The sequence below is a fragment of the Lutjanus erythropterus genome, chromosome 1 (assembly GCF_056507025.1).
Source record: "Lutjanus erythropterus isolate fLutEry1 chromosome 1, fLutEry1.hap2, whole genome shotgun sequence".
NCBI lineage: Eukaryota > Metazoa > Chordata > Actinopteri > Lutjaniformes > Lutjanidae > Lutjanus > Lutjanus erythropterus.
Genome location: NC_139317.1, coordinates 12,849,502 through 12,869,830, shown reverse-complemented (window position 1 = coordinate 12,869,830; position 20,329 = coordinate 12,849,502). Strand labels below are relative to the sequence as shown.

The 20,329-nt window shown below is 39.5% G+C and overlaps 1 protein-coding gene across 2 annotated transcripts in view; it reads right to left on the bottom strand.

Moving 5' to 3' along the window:
• Window positions 1-19,798, bottom strand: part of secisbp2l (SECIS binding protein 2-like) — a 28,068-nt gene extending 8,270 nt beyond the window's left edge. Inside the window, exons 1-12 of one of the 2 annotated variants that reach the window (XM_084747054.1) lie at window positions 19,543-19,798; window positions 12,808-13,016; window positions 8,934-9,261; window positions 8,662-8,800; window positions 6,715-6,938; window positions 4,236-4,260; window positions 3,936-4,051; window positions 2,621-2,731; window positions 2,375-2,485; window positions 1,441-1,608; window positions 1,120-1,261; window positions 90-265 (exon numbers count right to left, since the gene is read on the bottom strand). In XM_084747054.1, coding sequence (XP_084603180.1) covers window positions 90-265; window positions 1,120-1,261; window positions 1,441-1,608; window positions 2,375-2,485; window positions 2,621-2,731; window positions 3,936-4,051; window positions 4,236-4,260; window positions 6,715-6,938; window positions 8,662-8,800; window positions 8,934-9,261; window positions 12,808-13,016; window positions 19,543-19,563 — 1,770 coding nt within the window. In that variant the 5' untranslated portion in view covers window positions 19,564-19,798. The remainder of the gene's footprint in view (window positions 1-89; window positions 266-1,119; window positions 1,262-1,440; window positions 1,609-2,374; window positions 2,486-2,620; window positions 2,732-3,935; window positions 4,052-4,235; window positions 4,261-6,714; window positions 6,939-8,661; window positions 8,801-8,933; window positions 9,262-12,807; window positions 13,017-19,542) is intronic. The other variant, XM_084747138.1, reaches the window with a different exon arrangement.
• Window positions 19,799-20,329: the final 531 nt, after the last annotated feature.

Below are 20,329 nucleotides of genomic sequence, written 5' to 3'. Positions count from 1 at the left end.
AAAAAAATCCTTCTACCAATCATCAATTTTTTATGGAGGCCAAATAACATGTTCCTTGAAAATTATTAAACTGAATTTAAATGATTAACCTTCTTAAGGGCTGTTGGCCGTTTCACTTTGGGGATCTCCCTCTCCTTCCCTCTCTTGATCCGTGGTGCAGTGGAGTCCAGGGAGTTGTGTGGAGCCGAGTACGGCTGCTGATGACCCTTCAACATGGACGGCACACTGGTCGAGCCTGAACCGTGGAACGGAGTCGTTGTTCCAACTGGAGAGAAAAACAACAAAGTCACATACAGGCAGAATAAGAGTTCAATTTTTGTACGTCTATGTGTGCAGCAGGTTCATAGTGTTTTGGGACTGTCAGAATTTCTGAGTGGGGATGCAAATTTTGTAGATTTTCCTCAACTGATTACAATCAAGCACTCATTAATAATTAATAAAAGAGCCGACAAAACTTTTTTTTTAAGTTTTATTTAAACAATTCTAGCGGTACACTAATTAATTCATGATGCGCAAACCATCTCAACGAACTGAATAATAAAACAACAAGGCTCTTGTTCCAAATATCTGCTCTTGTCCACCTGTCCTTGATCAACAAATGGTTTTATCTAACAAAACAACGTCAAGTGTGGCACAATTACTGCCATGTCTAGACTAACAAGGCAGACCAAACCAAACCATGAGAAACCCTGTGAGCTCTGGAGTAATGGTAAACAAAACACACATTATCGATTAATGGATTTTTAATCAGTTAAATTCTTTCTGGTGATTAATCAATTTATCTTTACGATCCTTGTTTTGAGCCCCACTCAGTAGGGGTGATTCAGGCTACTGTCAGTCACAGTTACCAAGCCAGCCACACAAATGAGTCAAATTAACTTAAAAAGAAGTTAACTGAGTTTGTGTAAGCTGTGGTGAGTCTGACAATCACTATATTTTTCACACGTTTTCATTTACAAACACAAAAACACAGCAAAACAACACAGTGGGGTGTGGGGAAACTTCAAACAAGAAAATTAAATTTGCAAAATTTAGTGAGTAGACCATCACTGACAGTGAACAAGTTGTATGTTCAACTTTTCATACAGCTTGTTAAAGTCTGACAGAGTTAGTGAATACCTGTAAACGACAGCGGCTTGGTATTGGTGAGTTGTCTGGCCTTCATAGCCTGCTGATGTTTCTCCAAAGCTGCCAGCATGTCTCCCAGGTCCAGCTCCACAGAGGTTTTACTCTTCTTCCCTGCTGCCTTCGTGAACGCCTCCTGCAGGACAAGGAAAGAAAAGGCAGGACAAGGTCACATCAATGCATTAGTCAAATACAGCTACAGAGATCAGAATGGTGGTAATAGGCCACACAGTGGTGAGGAGATAGTCAGGAAGAGAAGCACATCTACAAGCCATCACATTCAAGCTGCCCAGTGGACACAGAGCAGGTTTCTACCTGTAGTTTCTTCTGCTCCATGCTGATTTCAGAGTACTCCTGTGCAGTTGCCAATGCAGCAGCCAGAGCCTTCTTCCTCTGGCTCTTGGCCCTCTTGGGAACAGAGGTGGTGATGGGGATGGGTGTCTGCACTATGTTGATAGGGGAGTTTTCTGGTAGGTTATCCAGCTGTGATACATGCAGAGACACAAATAAGAGTTTAGTGAGGGTGTCAATATCAACCAATACAAGAGTCAGAGATTTAGCTGTACGACCACAGATCTGACCCAAATCCTGCAAAAACTACTATGTTGACAAAAGAAAACAATCTTCCTGAAGTGCACTCTCTGTCTCTCTGCACATCTTTGCCTCACAACATTCACACACTGAAAGAATTGTCGGCTCCAAAGTGTGTAACGCTGCCTGACATTTACATTGTATTTGCTGTCCTCAAAATGTGTACCACACGCCACACAATTTAAGAAGGAAACAGGTACACTGACAGTAATGTTACAGTGGTGCATTCAACACAAGGCAAGCAATACAGCTAATGCTACTTCCAAGCTTTTCTTGTTTTCAGGCAAATGTTCAGTGCACCCATACAGCATCATTAAAAATACCAAATTCAGCGAGACGACATTGACTACGAAACTGAGATAAACACCCAGTCAGCAGCATATCAATGAAAAGTTCAGCTCCCTTAAGGATTTGGAAAATGTCAGCCAGTGGATCAGCCAATGATTAGTGTTGCTACTGTTTCAGAAGATTTAATATTTGAAAGAAATGAGGAAATAAATTATATATTAATCATACTTATTTTCAAAACAGTAAAAATGTCAAAGCCTTAGTGCAGTTGACTCAAAACATATTGAAACTGCACTGAATTGCCGTGAATTATATAATTACAAATTTATATGCACCGTTTTGTACAAGATGTGAAAGCGTCTTCCCTTACCAGGCCTTTGGGCAGTTTAGGTTGTGTGTGTGTCTGGGCTGGAGTAGATTCTTGTTTGGTGCTGCGTTGGCCAGCCCCTCCAGACGCCAGATCGGGGAACTCATCTTCATCCTGACAAACATACAAAAAAAAACATTTCAGCACAAACAATAAATTCTGCCTAATTTTAAACTATAATGTGTGTGATGTTAACAGTGCTGCATTGAGAATTTCTTAAATCAATTTTTAAAAGAAAACTTCTTTAACCTCAAAGTAGAGGGGCTCTGGAGTGAGCTCAGTGCCGGTGACCACAGCTGGCTGTAGTCTTTGCTCTGACTGGTTGGGTGGCACACGGCCTGGATAACCACTGTGGAAATCCTGCAAGACAGAGACGCATGCAAAATCACAGGAGTCAGACAGGGAACCACTGGTATGCAATAAGTTTATTACCTTCTGTGTATTTGTGCACATGCTGTCAAGTGAGGGAAACGTGGCACGCAAGGACACAAAAGCGAACATGCCAAAGCTCACAGACAGCACAGGTGGCTCTGCGTCACTGTTTTTGTTGACTCATGTATATTTCCATGTGAGCAGCTGATTCTGTAAGGACACTTCAAATATGCACTACGGTGCATCTGTTCTCATCACATAAAGGTGTTCTGAGAAATTCTATCTTCAAATGCCTCCAAAAATAGACAACAATATGCTAAAGATTCACGTGAATATAATAGTACACTTATTTCTAAAGTATCTCTCAAAACTGTCAGGGTGTTATCAGATAGCAATTACATGAATTAGAATTTCTCATTTCAGCCAATTTATTTTTAAAAAACTATTTCCATACATGCAGTTTTGCTGCTTCCAAATTTCCAATCATTTACAACCAACTTTTTACAAGCAAACTTAAACAACAACAGCAAAACAAAGGAGAAAAAGAAAAAAGACATGGGGGTGTTATGACAGACGTCCAGGATGAATAATGCACACGCTTAATTCTAATCCTAATTTCAGCCAATTAGGGATGCTAATATTGCACATCACTCAGGATAAGAAAATGTTGACACCAAATGTGTAACTCCTGTGCCTTTCTTGCTATACATTCTGCTGACATTTTTTGAAACTGTTTGATATTTTTTAAATCAGTTCAGTGAGTTCAGAAAATTACATCACATTACTGTAATGCAGCCTTTAAAGGCAGGATAAGACAACACTTATAATGGCATAACAATATCCAGAATCGAAGATAATACCTCACTTCACGATATAATACTGATATATTGCCCAGGCCAATACCACTGTTACAGGTTATTGCTAAACTACTGCTTATTTGTTGCCTGAGCGTATTTTGTTCCCTCCACAACACCAGTAGCCACAAGTGGGCTCTACTCCCACCAGAAGAGAGATTTACTGTACACCGATCTCTAATCTGCTGCTCAGTTAGCTTTGGTGTTACTTACAGGACAGAACCTTCACACCTAAATTAAATGTATTTTTATCTTTTCTCATTACTTAACGCTGAAGTTGTTCATCTGATATTCAGCAGCCTTTTACGCAGTGTCTGCTCCAGTGGGATCTACTGTACCTGTGAGAAGTTTCTCTGTTCAGGATTCTTCCTCTGGTCTGCTCTGTGAAACTGACCGTTCCTGTCACCCCAGGGCTTCGGGGTTGCTTGAGAAGCTACATTTACCCAGGTACCTGCTAGAGAATAATAAAAAAAAAAATCAAAAATCTTTGGTTAAACAGAAAAAAAACCCAACAACATTAATTTGTAATACTTTACAGACAGGATGCATTAGAAATACGACTATGAACGCAGGGTGTGAAGATGTGAGGGAAAGGAAAGGTTCCAGAAACTTCATCCAAAAACATGAGTCAAACTTACCTGTCATTACACCAGCCTCAACTCCCTAAACACCAGAGAAAATATGGAAAGAGAAGAAAGAAAAAGACAAGTTGAGATATTTTGCACATGTTGAATATGCTTATAACACTGTGAGGGGAAAAAGGTAACATAAGGACTACATTATACATATCTCCTTATATCTCCTCCACTGGTATTTGCTTTGCTGTTACACAAGCACAGTGGTATTTCTTAGTTGTTCTTCCTGGTACATTTATGACCTCTACCATTGTTGCAACAAAAGAACTGTCATGCCCCTATAGTAGCTCTCTTAGACGTGTGATAGAGACAGGTGCCTGCGGTGTGATTCAAATTGCACTCTACTTATGCAGTGAACTTAAATGTTTTCGGCCTGCAATTTAATTAAAGCTACTTACAAGGAACATTGATATTGTGTTGATTCTGGAGGTCCCAGGAGACAAAAAGGGTGGTGTTTCTACCGCTATGCTTATGTAGGTCATAAAAAGGCATCAGTATTAATTGCTTCATAGCCAGTTAAAAACTCCTTGCATAGGTTTAAGTCCAGCTACACTCTTTACACACAACACACAAATAAGCCCGTCACGACAATTATGTTATCAACTTATCGAGGTTGGCAAAAAACATTGAGGTCATGTCCATGTATAGTACAATACTGTCCCTTTGTTTACATAAGAATGTCAACAACATCTTAGTCAAGATGATGACAGAATAAACAGCAGGATTTTCCCTACCATTATAATATTTGGGCAGTGCGCCTAAGTGTTTTTCCCCAGTGCCTAACACACAGCTGCATTTAGCAGTTACATGTAATTAAAGAACATGTTAATGTTCCAGGGACTTTTTCTCACAAACTCATCTGTCCAGTCTGTTGTTACTCCCAGTATGTGAGCTGCTCTCAACCACCTCAAACAAATCAAATTTCTGACGTTTTATCTTACTTCAACCAACATAACTGCCTTCTACAATCTTTTTATTGAAATGATTTTTTGCTACTTTACTTAAGACTGCTCACTTGACTAGTTCCTGACTTTGTATTTGCATAGCAGCTATCTTTATGTTATGATTCACATGTTTACTATGTGTTCAAACAACTTCCTTCCTCTACATCACTAAACAAGAAACAAGGATGTACCGCTCTGAAGCGCTATCAATTTACTGATGAGTTAAAACAAATTCTACACTGCTGTATCCACTGTGAGCTGTGTCCACCAAAGTGTTTCTTTCCACTAGAAAACTCCTGCCCCTCTTCTGAAAACACCCAGCACGGTTAATTTATGTGTTGCAAATACATAATTTCCCAGAGAATGTGTGTTATCAGCAAATACTGAATGTGAAAATTACGGCACAAGTTACTTGCACTGGTCCTGGTCTGGAAGAGAAGGTTGCAACACATAGGGAGAGAGGACAGACCTGCTGGCCTGCTAGTGGGAGATAGCAGGGATACATTTCCTGGCAGACATGGCTTGCTGTGACAAGCCCGGCTAACCTAGTCTCGCATAGCCAGACCTCTGTCCACAGTGCTCAGCGCTAGAGAAAGGTCTCCACATGTACCGACTCTGCTTTAGAGGAAAAAACACCCTGCCATGTTGGTATTTCTCTAAGCCAATCACGTTTGTCTTGGGTGGAGCTAGGCCCAGGATGCAGTGACCGTTTTCCTTGCAAAACAGTGTCCAGTGTGAACTTGTTTTGGTGGAATATTTGCATGTTGAGAGGTGAGCCCTGACATTAAAATGTCTAAATCCCTGCAAAAGAAAAGGGATTAGCTGCTAGCTTGTTTACATTTGTACCATCAGCGACTCAGGTGCTAATTAGTCATTAGTCAGCATGTAGGTTTCTATCTCAGAGGTTGTTGTTGTTTCTTGGGGATTTTGAAAATGTGGATACTGGATGCCGCCTGAAGCCAAGCAACTAAAGGTGCATTTTAAAACAACTATTAATCGATTACAGAGCAAATGACCTGCCTATTAATCAAAGCCCAACAAGCAACCGATAGCAGGCTTATACCTGCAGTGTGCAGTGGGTGAGTCAGATTATCCCTAAACCTACTCATAACGGGGTGCTTTTCACAGCAAGGGTGTTTATTATGTCATAACATGGTCTATGTGGGCTCATGCGATTTTGTGGGTGAGGAAACATCTTGGCGAGTACCACTGTTTGGTTCAAGAGGTGAAGTTAGACAGAGCCCTGTTCAAGAAGTAGGCTACTGTGTGAGTAGGACACAGTCTGGGGTATTTGTTCTGCTCCACCTCCACTGTGATTGGATCCTAAAGTTGAAGATTTTTCAACTCTCAGCAACCAGAAAAAACACCAACACACAGTGCAGAACAGACATTCAGTGCCTTGTTTCTAGCAGAGTGTAAATAAGCGGTGTCCCATTGGAAACAATTAAAAAAAAAAAACACACACTGAGGAAAAAACTCTTTGGTGGACAGCCCCTCACTGACTTTGGTCTCGAGTTGATGATAAGTACGTGACTTACTGCAGGTGCTGCTGTATTCTCTGCTGTTCGCTGTGTTGCTCCTGTGGCCTGGTTATGTTTGGGGCTGCAGTAGCCGCTGTCACTGTCTATATCTGCCTCGCTGGCACCCTGCTCGTTGTAGATTTCACCTGGATGGGACGCCCGCCGTCTCTTTGTTCGGTTCTTCCACAGCAGGGGGCTCGCCCGCTCACCTGCACTGCGCCCTGACACCTCGCCAGGGAAATCTGAGGACAAAGTAAGAGAAACTTAGACCTGAAATGAATTTGTTACATAGTGTTATAAAGTGGAATAAAAATGCTGCCATCATTAATGTATAAGTGTTAATAAAAAAAGACCATAAATACTGCAGATGGAAACTCATTGAACACAAACTTGGACCAACGTTACTCTGACATAACAGTAAGCTATTTTTCATGAGGCATAAACAACAATTGAGTTGCCAAACTATTTACAGAGGCTCGTGAGACTTCATTGGTGACATCATGGAAACTGGAAACTCTGCATTCCAGTTCTTTCAGAAGGTAAGCACAAGCATCATCAACATCAACCTGTAAGACCAGACAACACTCTTACTGGCATTGTGTCGTGCTTCCTCACTGACAGGAAAGATTCTTGTTCGCAGGCGAAGCAGCTTACTGTAACGATATCCTGAATGTTTTGGGCTTCAGCTTCCTTTCAGCCACAGGACCGAAGAAGGTCACTGACATCGGTTAAACATACTGCTGGAAAATCAGACTCAGAATTTTCCCACTGCTAAAACTAGACTTCTCATCTTTAGTTGGCAGAGTTTTTGTTCCTTTTTATTGTTAAAATGCCTGTATACACTAAGACGAGGATGATACGCTCATCTCCCGTTTCAATACGATTCTTGGGTGCCAATTCGATTTAAATTGACATTCTCTAGTGTTGGGATTCAATATTATGATTTACAGCGATTTTTGTTTGCTTTTTCAACACTAGACCATATGAAAAAAGGTGAACCATTCACTAGAGTTGAATATCATGACTGATGTTCCCAAAAGCAACGCACATCACATGTCAGTCAGTTTTTCTGAGTTTTATTTCAGCAGCATCACTGTTATACGGTCTTAAAAGTAGTAAGGAAAACACTTTTTTTTTTTGCTACAGTGCCATAAGAAAATAACAAATAAAATGATATATAGAACATAATGAAGCCCCTGGTTATATTTTTAATCATTCTACCTGATGGGAAGTTTGAATTTAAATTTTGAGCCTTTAAGACTGCTGTAGCAGCTCAGTGTGAGGCACTGAAGTCAGAGCTGCAGATTGTGTTAGCAATTTGAAGTCAGCAGCTATTAGTTCATTTTCACAGAGCAGAGGAATATATATGCCTGCCTGAAAGTCTGAGCACACACGTTGTTTTATAACATGTGTGCGACACAAGACATATGAGAACCTGGAAACAACTCAGACAGAGAGAGGTCTGCTCAGAAACTGACTTCAACAAAGAAGAAAAGAAAATGTCCAATGACGTTGACATAGAAGAAGAACATCATTTCTTTGCTGCAGCCACGCCGCTTGGGCGACAGCCTGTGTAGCTGCTTCAGGCGTGTGCACGAGGATCAGGTCTGAGAGGCTACAGTTGACATTTAGGCTGAAAACATGGTGCAAATGGCATTTTTTGGGGTCAAATTTTAATGCTGCGGCTTACGGACACTTGGATTACACCACACGAGCAGCACAGAGATATTTTGTGCTTTTTTGTGTTCTTTTTTTTACATTTTAAAACTGGTCACCATTCACTTCAATTGTACTGGATTTGGCTGCAACACTGTTTTCCACTGAAGCTGTGGGACTGTTTTGTGAACTGGAGATCTTCACCCATCCTCACATCAGCACAGGGTTGAGTAGATATTGAGTGAAATTTCATTTTTGGGTGAACTATCCCTTTAAAAGTATCTTTCATTATTGCTGCAGGATTCTTACCAGTCTGCTGTGCTGCATCCACCAGCATGACTGTCTTGGTCCTGCCATCCGGCCCTAAGGTGCACACCTCCTTCTGCACTGCTACACTCCTTGTTGGAGGCCGGCGACCCCTTGGTGGCTGGCACACACCCAACTGTTGCTGTAGGACAAACAAAAGAGGAAGGGCCATGCTCATTAAATGGACTGAGGATGAGGAGGGACACCTTTTAAGCGATACAAATAACATGACGTCAGTGTGACAGCATCACAATGAGGCTGTTAATCATCTGTACCTTAGGGAGAACATTAGGTCGGACCATGCCTCTCCCCCTCTGATTGGCCATCCCATACGCTGGCCCCAGTGGCAGCGGCCTTTCACTGACGTCTGCTGAGACAGGGTTGACCACCCCAGCTTGCACAGGACCTGCATATGTGCCAGGGAAGGGCTGGTAGAAGCCCATGACAGGTGGGCACGGAGCAGGCATGATCTGATAGTAAGCGTAGTCATTGGAGACAGGAGGCTGTGGGGAAGACAGGATGGGGTAGGCCAGGTATGAACCACCAGGGCTGGGGTTAGGCTGCTGCCAGCGCAGCTCCCCTCCATTATACATGGGATGTTGCCTGTGAAAGAGTAGAGAAGTAACATTATTTCTGATATTCTGCTCTTTCAAACAAACTCAAATTATCTGTATCTGCCAATGCTTTTGAATGAGCATTTCAAGATTTTAATTTTTACTTACTTTTAGTAAAGTTTTTCCACACGCACTGTACTTTTTTTGAAATGTGAAACCATAACTGAAGGCTGTGACGCAGATTATACGGTCTAAATACTAAGCTGTTAAGCAGTGAAATGTTATTTTTAATGTAGGTCAGCTTTGGGTTAAGCGGGCAGTGTGCATCTGTGTTTTCAAAAACGAGTTCCCCTTTAATTTTTTTTGGGTGGTTTTCTCTGCTGTAAGAGATTTACTGTTTTCAATATTGGCTAATGAGGAGAGGCCGGTGTAATACTGGAAATTCTTCTGGCTACACTGCAAACTGATTCATCAAGGTTAAACAAAAAAAAAAGCATTACTGCTGGTATTTACAAGTGGTGCATTTGCTTGCATTTCATTGCATATATTATTTTCATGTCCACTTTTGGGTGAAATCCAGTTACAAAACCTATTTTCACACAGGATATTTTCCTGTCCCTGTATTTATTCATGATTGATTATCTTGAATGTCATTGCTATCAGTGAGGGGGTTTCTGCTATATTACTCCCACCCACCTGCTTGTTTCATATTGTTTGCAGCACTTACGAAAATGCCACTAAATTATTGGTTATTGGTAAAATTTTGACATGCAGGGTCATAAAAACTCTGTAATAATCTATTTTCGCCCATCGTTTTTATTTTCATTTTTTAATGATATCGACAAATAGCCTATTTAATAGCATGTCATTTTGGAAAACGTCGTCTAATATACAGAACAAACTTACAGATTATGAATTTATAAGGACATGGAGAGAAAAGATGAACAGAGACACCGACTGTTCGATCACAAATCATTTCAACAGTGGAGGTCTGCTGACAACAAAAAGTGCTTCCGCAGGCTAATGAACGCAGTTTAAGCCTCCTTCTTGTCCTTCATCCTCCAACCTCATTTTTCACATAATTTCTCAACCACATCGTAATTTTTGGGTTCAGCGTTGCCAACTTGGCAACTTTCTTACTAGATTTATTGACTTTTCAGACCCTTATAGCACCATTATTTCTAAAAAAGTGACTAGCAACAAATTTAGTGACTTATTCAGGCTATCAGGGAAAAAGGCGAGAAATATATTAAGGTATTTTATACAATAATTCATTCCCATGCACACTACTCAGTGTAATGCAGTCCACGGCTCTTCAACAGCCCTTTCTCCCTCTCCTTTTGTGTCGTGTCCAGGCAGTCAGGTGTGGCGTGTGGAGCAGGCAGTTTCACTCTCACTCTCTCCTCAATATGAAAGCTAAACACTTGGTTACTAGAAAAATAAATGGTGTAGTGAGTCTGTGATTATTTAGCTAAAGATTTCTCAATCTATCTTTTATATGGCTTAAGATGATCGCTCCCTTGTTGCAAATTTCTTATGGTAGATCACTCTCATTGTTTTTTTATTTTTACAATTTATGTGTGGCATGACTCTTTTTTCTTTATTATCAACAATAAAGAAAGACAAGTGCAAAACAGAGCAATATTCAAAATCAAGCTAACTATATAAAAGAATCAAAAGCAGACAAAAACAGACAAAAGGAAAACAAGAACAACACAAAAAGTCAGGTGAGGAGAGACTGGGGGCAGACTGGGACAAACATCTATGGCTAATTCAATTTAGATGGAAACCATGTTGTCCACTGTGTATACCCAAGAAATAAATTACAAAATAAAATAACCAGGTTCTGTGGTATTAGAGTATTGTACCCATTTGGCCCAGTAGGACTTGAATCTACATACTTGCAGCTTTAAAGAAAATGTCGGCTTCTCCATAACATAAATATCCTCAATAATTTCAATACATTTTTGTAATATATGTGGCTCTGGCTGTAAACATTTTCTAGTCATGGCTTTCTTACTTGCAGTCAAAATTATTTTAAATAAATTCTGCCTTGTGATTTTTCTGACACTATTAAAAAAATTCAGTAAATGATGGAAAATATTTGGTTAACGCGATCTTTGTTCTGTATTGGCAGGTACTCAATATCAAAAACTCAACCGAGAGAAATCTGATAGTGACATCCTGAATTAATCACAGCATTGTGTAAAGTTTGTTGGACCATTTCCCTCATTTCAAACATTGTATTGTCTCTAAACATGCGGTGTTGTTGGGGAGAATGATTAAAATGTGATCCTCAAAATAAGATTAAAGCCCCTTCAGCGAGAGAGGGGTGATTCCCAGGTTAGGATCTGTAATACCACAGTGATGTGCATGATGGTTGGTTTGTTAGGGGGTGTGTTCGTGGTGTGCAGTAATGTTGATAAGGATCCAGAGACATTTTCACAGCCAGCCTACTATAGCGAGCATTTCCTTGCATTCAAATAGGGGGGAAGGAAACAAAGGAACGGATGTGTGCAGGATACAGCAGATCACTTCGGACAAAGAAAGAGCCACTGGAAACAGAGATTGTGGTTCCATGTAAACTCTGCAACTCTGGGGAGGTTTCCATTCATAATTAAGCAGTCTTAAACTGCACACAGCATCTAATGGCTCCTAACTCAGTCCACTGTTTAAAGGATCTCTTTTATGAAGCTCAACATTGGGGACATGGTGTTCTTTTCTTCTTATTACAGTAAACAGAGCAGTAAATGAGTTTTTCTGAAAACAGAAAAGGTCCAGAAGAGAGCAGATTTTTCTTGGTCAGTGCAAATGGGGACACCAGACTTCCCACAATGCCACCAGGAATGGCAATATTTCTACCAAAGTTAGCAGCTTTGGCAAAATCTGTAATTATCATCGACCAGAAACACTCTTGTTGCTGCCATCAGAGTCAGTTATTCAGTTTAAGTTCATTTAAGACCAATACATGAATGATTTAGATTTTAGTAAAGAATATTTTCTGTTAATAAATAAATAAATAGATAAATATATGGTAACATAAAACCTGGTAACATATGTCTAAGAGGACCTGTCTTATATTTTCATACCTAGACTAATTTTCCTGTGTTACTGTGGGGTTGAGATATTTTTTCTTTGCTGTGCTCTGTGCATGCAGTGCCACATGGGAACCATCTGTAATGTGTTGAGTTACTTCACTGTCTAATTTTTATTTGTATTTATTTTTACTTTGGAATATGTGAAGACTTGTAAAGCAAGGTCCATGTCATAACAACATGATTACATTTTCAACGAATGTTCAGCAAGCTTATTATCTGTGAATTCAACAGATTACAGCTCGATATGCAAGTTACATTTTCTGTTTGTGAGATATTTGCTTTGGAGTCATTTTAAGATTTGTGTCTTTATTTTGTCTAGTCCTCATGGCATGTTTGATGGCCTGAATGCACAAAGAAATGGCCATAACCTCAAGAATATTTTGAACTTGTGATTTCAGCTGGTCAGGAGTTATAAGTGGTTTCATTATCTCAGAGTTAAATGAAGTTGAAGTCACTTCCTTCCAAATCTCCCCCCTGCTGTGACAGAGTAACTGTACCTGTTGGGTTGGTTCTCCTGGACAAAAGGGTAGCAGGTGATGAGGTAGCTGGGTATGGGAGTGGTTTCCACCCCTCCGTTGCCTCCTCCTAAGCCTCCGCCCCCTCCTCCTCCGCCTGGCTCTCCAGAAAGACTCATGCTGACGAGGGATCCTTCGAGACCTTTCTTCTGTGGGATGAACGGTTCCACTTCGGCTGAAAGCTTCACATCCTGCAGAGAGACAAATGAAGAGCCATTATTGTCACAATGTGATGCATATTAGTAAAGTCAGACAGATATACTTGCTGGCTGATATTTGCCCTATATCAGTCTTTACTGGTATTGACATATATGTTGTCCCCTTTGTGCCCATATGAAAGCATTTTTTGACAGACTTTTTTTGAAAAGATTAATTTAATAATATCAATCAATAATAAATCAATATTCTATAAATGGCAGTAATTGTGCCTCATTTGACATTGTTTTATTAGGCAGAGCCTCTTGTTGAACAGGGAAACCTAACTTAAAATGAGAAATAAAGGAGAAAAAAGAAATAAAAAAAAATGGAAATAACAATAAAAGAGCAAAAAAGGAAAAAAAATAAAAGTAAGGAAAAAGAGAAAAATGTGTTTTGTTAACGATTAATCAATTAATTGATTGTTAAGGTTTTTGTCAGTCATCATATTCCCTGGTTGTGTCTTATCAGGCCCAAAGATTACCCTCGCTGTATCTGTATCTGTAGCTACACACTAAAAAGATCATAACATTTTATTATTGTTATTGCCATCCCACACCCATAAAATGGGATAGTTGTAGGATGCCAGTGGAAGCAACAATCCATATCAGAACTCATGGGAAAAAACACCTACGTTCATCAATTATTTGACTTTTCTATGGTAAGTTTGGGTGGTTGGTTAAACTCTCTCTCTCTGAAGGTTAAGATTTATAACACTAATGACAGAACTTGCGAACATCAACTCTCAAAATGCTGCAAATGTATGAGATCTATGCTCAGGGATATTAACTTAGAACTGAGTGTCTGACAGAGACAGAGAGAGAAGTGTACACAGACTGACCAACCTTTTGTTTATTTAGCGGTAATCACAGCTGAGCACTACATTTCCTCATAGTGTTCCAGTTGGTTTACAGTCTTGAGTGCCTACAGCCATCAATAAAAAGAGTATCAGGCCTTAACTCAAGGACATAAAACCTTTTTGGAGTTCCAAGATGACATAACACACAAGAGCCAGAGGATCGAAGCAAAGTACACAACATGTCAAAAAAGGGCTCCGGCCATTTCTGACAGTCAATTTCTCCTCGCTGGATAAACAGAAGTGAAGAATATAAAACTATGATCAACTTCCTGTTAATATAGTTTACAATGAGGTGAGTCTCTGTAACTCAAAGCCAAAAGGAGTTTACAGTTTGATTTGGGAGATATTTAATTATATAATAGCTATCTCCTGATACGCATTCGATAAAACAACATTCAAAAGAGATAATAAAAGAAAAGAGGTAGTAGATGTTTGTTTAAAGTTGGTGTTTAAGGACTTAAATACTATGTTGTTCAATTTTCTCAAAGCCTTTGACACAAAATAAGAGTCAAGTCAATTTTATTTGTATAGCATCAAATCGTTACAGGTATCTCTGGGCACTTTTCATTAGGGCTGTGTATTGAAAAGAATCTGGCGATATGTTGCGTACCATGATACAGGGATTAAGATTCAGTATATTAAGATTTACTGAAATACTACATGCAACATGACATGTATTGCAATCTTTTAAATCTAATTTTAGGAAAATTCTCATAGTATAAATAACACAGCAGCATATACTGTTAAAAAAGTTTCGCAATCAGAACAGGTGGAAAGGAATGATGGGCAACCAGCAGACAAATGACCCCTAAGCAGCACCTTTGCATCACATTTTAAGCAACATAAAGCTTTGGTGCACTCAGACAAAGGCCATTTGCTGTGTGCAACATACCACAAATTACACACAATCCAAAGCTAAATAAACTAATCAATAATGCAATTCTGTCACACAAAAAAAAACAGACATATTTACAGCAGGTAAAAGCACCATAAATGCACTAACTCAAGGTCTTCTTTGAGTCAGACTGGTTTTATAGCTTTCCAGATTTATGATCCAGACAGTCAGACTGTAGGAAATGATGCAGCCGGCCACAGAAAGGCCAGAGATTAGAGGTCTGGGGCACTGGAAGGCGGGTTTGGGACTGAAACACTGAAGTACTCCAGCCACATAATAATCTGCGCAGAGTCCTGCTCGGGTGTGGAAAAAAAGTGTCCCTCTGGTGCTCTTCAGTTCGGGGACCCAAATTTGATCCATTAAGGTCTCCAGCAGAATCTGGTGCTTGTCCTGATGAAGGCCTTAATGGCATGTTTGTAACTGTTAGATAGCCATGAGTTAATAAAGGCTTTATCAATTGTTATCCTCCTGAGCGTCTCAGATTTCTTCAATAGGTGAAGACTAAAGGACTCCCAAATTCAATCAGCCATTACAGACAATTTTGCAATAAAAAAATGTCTTGATTTGGTACTAGACTGTGATGATATCTACCATGATATTACAAGGTTAATTATTTTATTTTATTTTTAACAAAAGGACTGCTGCATTGTTTTCGTTTTGTAATGGTGCATACATAACTCAAACATTCATTTCCAAAGACAATTCAGACCAATTTTTCATTGTTGGTCATGGCTGGCTACTTTTATTTTATTCTATTAAAGGAGGGCAGAAAAACTTTAACTTAAAAGGAAAACAAATGTTCAAGTCCCCATTTTCTCTGTTTTTTATACTGCAACAAATAAATATGTGGTGTTCTTGTACCTTGAGTTTTTGTTATTGTTACATTCCTGCACATTTTCAAATGTAATAATCTTTCATTTAAAGTTAGAATATCAATATAAAATCATACTGTTTGGTGTCAGTATGAATGCATTAACTTTCATTTACTTGCTTGTCAGACAAAGTTAACTATGCAGAAACTCTGAAAGTATAAAAACACGCAAAGGCCACGACTAAACAATATTTTCTCAGTTTACAGGGATTTTGTTTAACATGTCAAAGAGTCTAAGGCTGCAACTAACAATTTTCCCTGTCCATGAATCTGTCAATTATTTTATCAATTAACTGATTAGCTGTTTGGTCTAAAAAATGCCTCCCAAAGCCCAATATGATGTCCTCAAATGCCTTATTTTGTCCACAACCCAACAATACAGTTTTTCTGTCATATAAAAGTAAAGATACCAAGAATTATTCACACATAACTATCCACTGCTGTCTGGAAGCCTTTTTTTTTTTTTTTACACCTCTGAGCGCTCCTCATTTGCGATCATGGTGGCATTTGTCTAACCCAAGGTGGCAGCTCTGTCCAAGAGGTCCCATTAAAATAATCTGCTATTTTGCAAAGGATGAGGAGAGGTGACAGGGTTCAGAGTACAAAGACGCCCCCTCACTTCTCTGAAACAGTGGTCGGGTCGGGATGCATGAATAGAGCATCAGTGCAGCCAGTGGATGTCACACAGACAGCCATTGTCTCCCACTGCTACTGTCTGTGGGTGGTTCTCTCACTTTTCCTTAGGTAATCTATAGATCCTACCCTATCTAAACAGTCATGGTGAGTGGAGCTTGTTACGCCAATTTAGTTAAAACCACAAAACCACAGCAGTAAAGATTACAAACCCTCAGGGAGTAATAGCAGCCTCCATGCCCAGACTGATAGTACTGCAAAGGTTTAGTTTGTCTGAACCTGTACAATAGTACAGTATAGCTGATGCGATGTTCTTATAGGATTAAGTTTGAGAGGATCAAGTAGGGACAGTAGTACAGGATTAGCTAATTACACAGCAAAACATAGCATGAAGGCTTCATGTGGACTGGTCGTGAATCTTGAATTCTGAACACTACTGAAGAAATCCAAATATTTAAAAAAAAAAGGAATGTTGGAGGGAAGGAAGGAAAACGGAGCCGGTCAGAGGATCCATCTCTTGATTGAACGATGTGGGTGTTTGTGTATCTGTGCATTAGTGAGAGGGTGGGTGAGAATAGCTGTGATTGTGAAAAAGGCAATGAGGTCAGACCCAGATGTGCATTTGTTGGGGATGACAGATCTCGGAGTGATTACACTGAGGGGGCTACTGATCTCACAAGCCTCTGTTTGTGCAAGGATTTATTCTCACACCAGTTGCTTTCAAACATGATCAGACCACCAATACCTGTTTCCAGGGCACAAAATTAACACCAGCCAAACACTGGTCAAAGTATGAATGCGGTTGGTAGACTTGCTTCACTCACCAGCCAAAAAATAAAAGTAATTTATTGAGTAGCTGGTAAAATTTGAACATGCACTTGCCATGTGGCCAGTGGTTGAAAAAATTACCATAAAAATAAATAAGACAAGTTCTAGGTGCTCGATCAAGATCTCACTTTAGTTCAGTCCTTATTTTCCTGCCTGAAATTTCCTCTCAGCTTGGCAAAACCTCACTTTCTGTACCAGCACTGTGCACAGGCTCTTAACTTTTAAAAAAGGAAAAAAAAGATCCTTTTTTTTATATGTCTAAGACTTTTTTCTTTTTGCTGTGGTATCAAAAGAGCTATTGATGATCTTTTTTTATACTAATATTGTATCAAAGTTTAAAATTCTGTTACTGTGATAACCCTTGTAGAAAGTAGAGCAGTGATACTCAACTTAAGGCCCACTGGCCAAATAGGGCACTGAGTGACCCTCTAACAATTTTCTAATTAAAAACTAAAATTAATGGATTCACATTAGGAATTTTGTTGTTTACTGTTGTTTGTTAGTTTATTGTATAACAGTTAGCAAATGTTCAATGGTGTCCCTTGGCTGTTGCTTGGAAAGTTGCATATTAGCCTACACACATTAAACAGATAAAATACAGTATTGCCCCTGGTAGGAGCAGTTCATGTTTATGAATCATTCCAACAATTGAGCAATTGCGTAATGGAAGAGGTTCCAGCTATGATTAATGTTAAATAAACTCTTTATGTAACCAAAGTAGGGTTGAACAATTACTTGAAATTTGGTTGAAATGACAATATTGCCCATTGCAAATTTCAAAACAGGAGGCTCAATATTTGTTAAAGGCAAAATGTGTGTCAAAATACCATTTTAAATTAAATATTGTTGTGCTGGAGAGACGTCCTGCCCTACAGATTATATTCTACAGTCTTAAAAAAACATCTCTGCACTGTTTTTCAATGAAAATGAGAGTGATGTCAGAATTATTATTCCCTTTAACATCATGAATCATATCACAATTGTAATATCAGTCAAGCTATTGTTTGAAATTTGTTTAGCCCTGGGGGAACGGTATTTTTAGCATTTAATTTTCACAGAACAACATATAAATATGATGATGATGTGAACTGTTCAACCCTACATCAAAATATTTACAATTAAAATGTAGTTACAGCTATTAAATGCAGTAACATATCCGATTTATCTGTTGTATAAACATAGTGTCAATCCTTGTATCAAGTCATTTAATTGTAAAATAAAGAATTCCAAAGACAATTGAATTATGGGCCTTTTAATGTTCATGTATTTTTGCCTAATAAACATTATTAGTGTTAGTTAATTAATTGCCCCCCTGACATTTTCCAAAAGTGGCCCATGGGCAAAGCAAGCTGAGTGTCCCTTAAGTAAACTTTATTCAAAGGTACAATTAGTAGGATCTGTCCAAGCTGTTTGTCAACAACAAAACACAAAAACAGCTGATTGCTAAGTCTTATTTCCAGGCTGTAAAATATTGACGTTTTGGACTGGAAAAGCATACACGTTGTTGTTGTTGTTGTTTTTATCTTGCACAATATTCCTTTATTCACATTAAGAAGGAGGGGGTCAGAACTGAGGAAAGAACTAATGAATTTTGAAACACTAGATTAACATACACATTTTTAAGAAATCTGACACATTTGACCAGAGGAGCCACATGTTATCAGCTAACCGGTTTTTGATCTGAGGCACTGCCAACACACGCCTTCGGACACCAAACCCAACCACAACCAAACTAAACTTTCTGCATTGCAAACAGCGTCAGAGGAATGCCATACATGCAGAAGAACCAGACATTCCTCTAATGACTACAATCCACGAAACCTCTCCGACTCTCCTGACAACAACACTCTCATGCACAGATTCCTACCAGGACTGAACCCTTTTAACGACTCTGTTACTGTGATCAAACACATTTTAAGATATGCTGCTAGCTGTGGCTTTATCTGTCAAGCACCGTCTGATGACAGCTGAGAGATTTAGCTTTTGCTAGCTAGCAAAGCTAACATTCAACCCAAGCTGCCTTTCTGGGCTTATAGCAACGAAATATTGTCATGGAAATAAATTTCAATCCTGTTGTAAAATTACTGAAAACACATTCACTGAGGCAGAAGACAAGAGACGTTTCATCTGATATCTTTTGTTATGGTCTGCCATTACCGTTAGCTGGTTAGCTTAACGTGCTAGCTAAATGGGATAACTGCACAAACCTACCGTTCTGTTAGTGCGGCTAATGACCCAAATAGCTAATTTAAGTCACCACTAAGCATCGCTGCTATTTACAATCACAATAACGGAACTGTAGCTTGTTGAATAACCTTATCCAGCGTCGGATTAGGGGTCTCAGTAAAATAAACTAACGATATATCCCCTCTTCCATCAGGCTAAAGCTTTAGCAAGACCCCAACAAAAAGCAGATAATGTTAAAATAAACTGTACCTTATTGTCACTAGCGTCCATGTCAGTCACCAACGCCGCGACAGACCGTCATTGACCACAATGCGGACGTCAGGATGCGGGCCTCTTTAATTTCTTCATTGTAAATAATAATAATCACTAAAGGCTTTACAGACACTCACACCCAGTTCCTACTAACCGCTAACTAGAACCCACCGCTAACTGTTGCTGCGTCAGCTAGCTGCGCTCTCCACAGACTAGCTGCTTCGAGCTGTGGCTGACTGCGAGCGAGCAAACCGCTGTCACTGTGGAAATGTGAGGGTCGTGTCTAGAAGGGAAGCCCGGATCCGCGAAGGATCTCGCGAGAGTGATCACATTAAATCCAAACCACCATTTTCCCCCAAACCTTAACCGCGTGTTTTTTGTCCCTAAATCTACCCAGATTTTAATCATCGCGGTGTCACACTATAAAATATAATTAATTTGTACACCGCGCACAATTACGAAACAACACACGCAAATCTCGCGATCGCTCCACAAATCAAGGGTTCCCTTCTACAAACGATAACAAATGGGGAGTCACCTGGAACGGAAACCGTCGAGGCCCAGAAAGCTTTTTTTACTGACTGGAAAAATAGCACGTCACGAGTTCACAGGAATATGATTCAAATCAAAAGGATGTTTCAGTCCATAATAACATTTTACTCACTGTTTGACCGTCATACTGTTGTAAGCAGAGGAGGAAGTAACGACTTACTCAAATGACTGTAATTATGTACATTTTCTGGTACTTGGTACTTTTATTTTCAAGTCTGTTAGTTTACTCGTA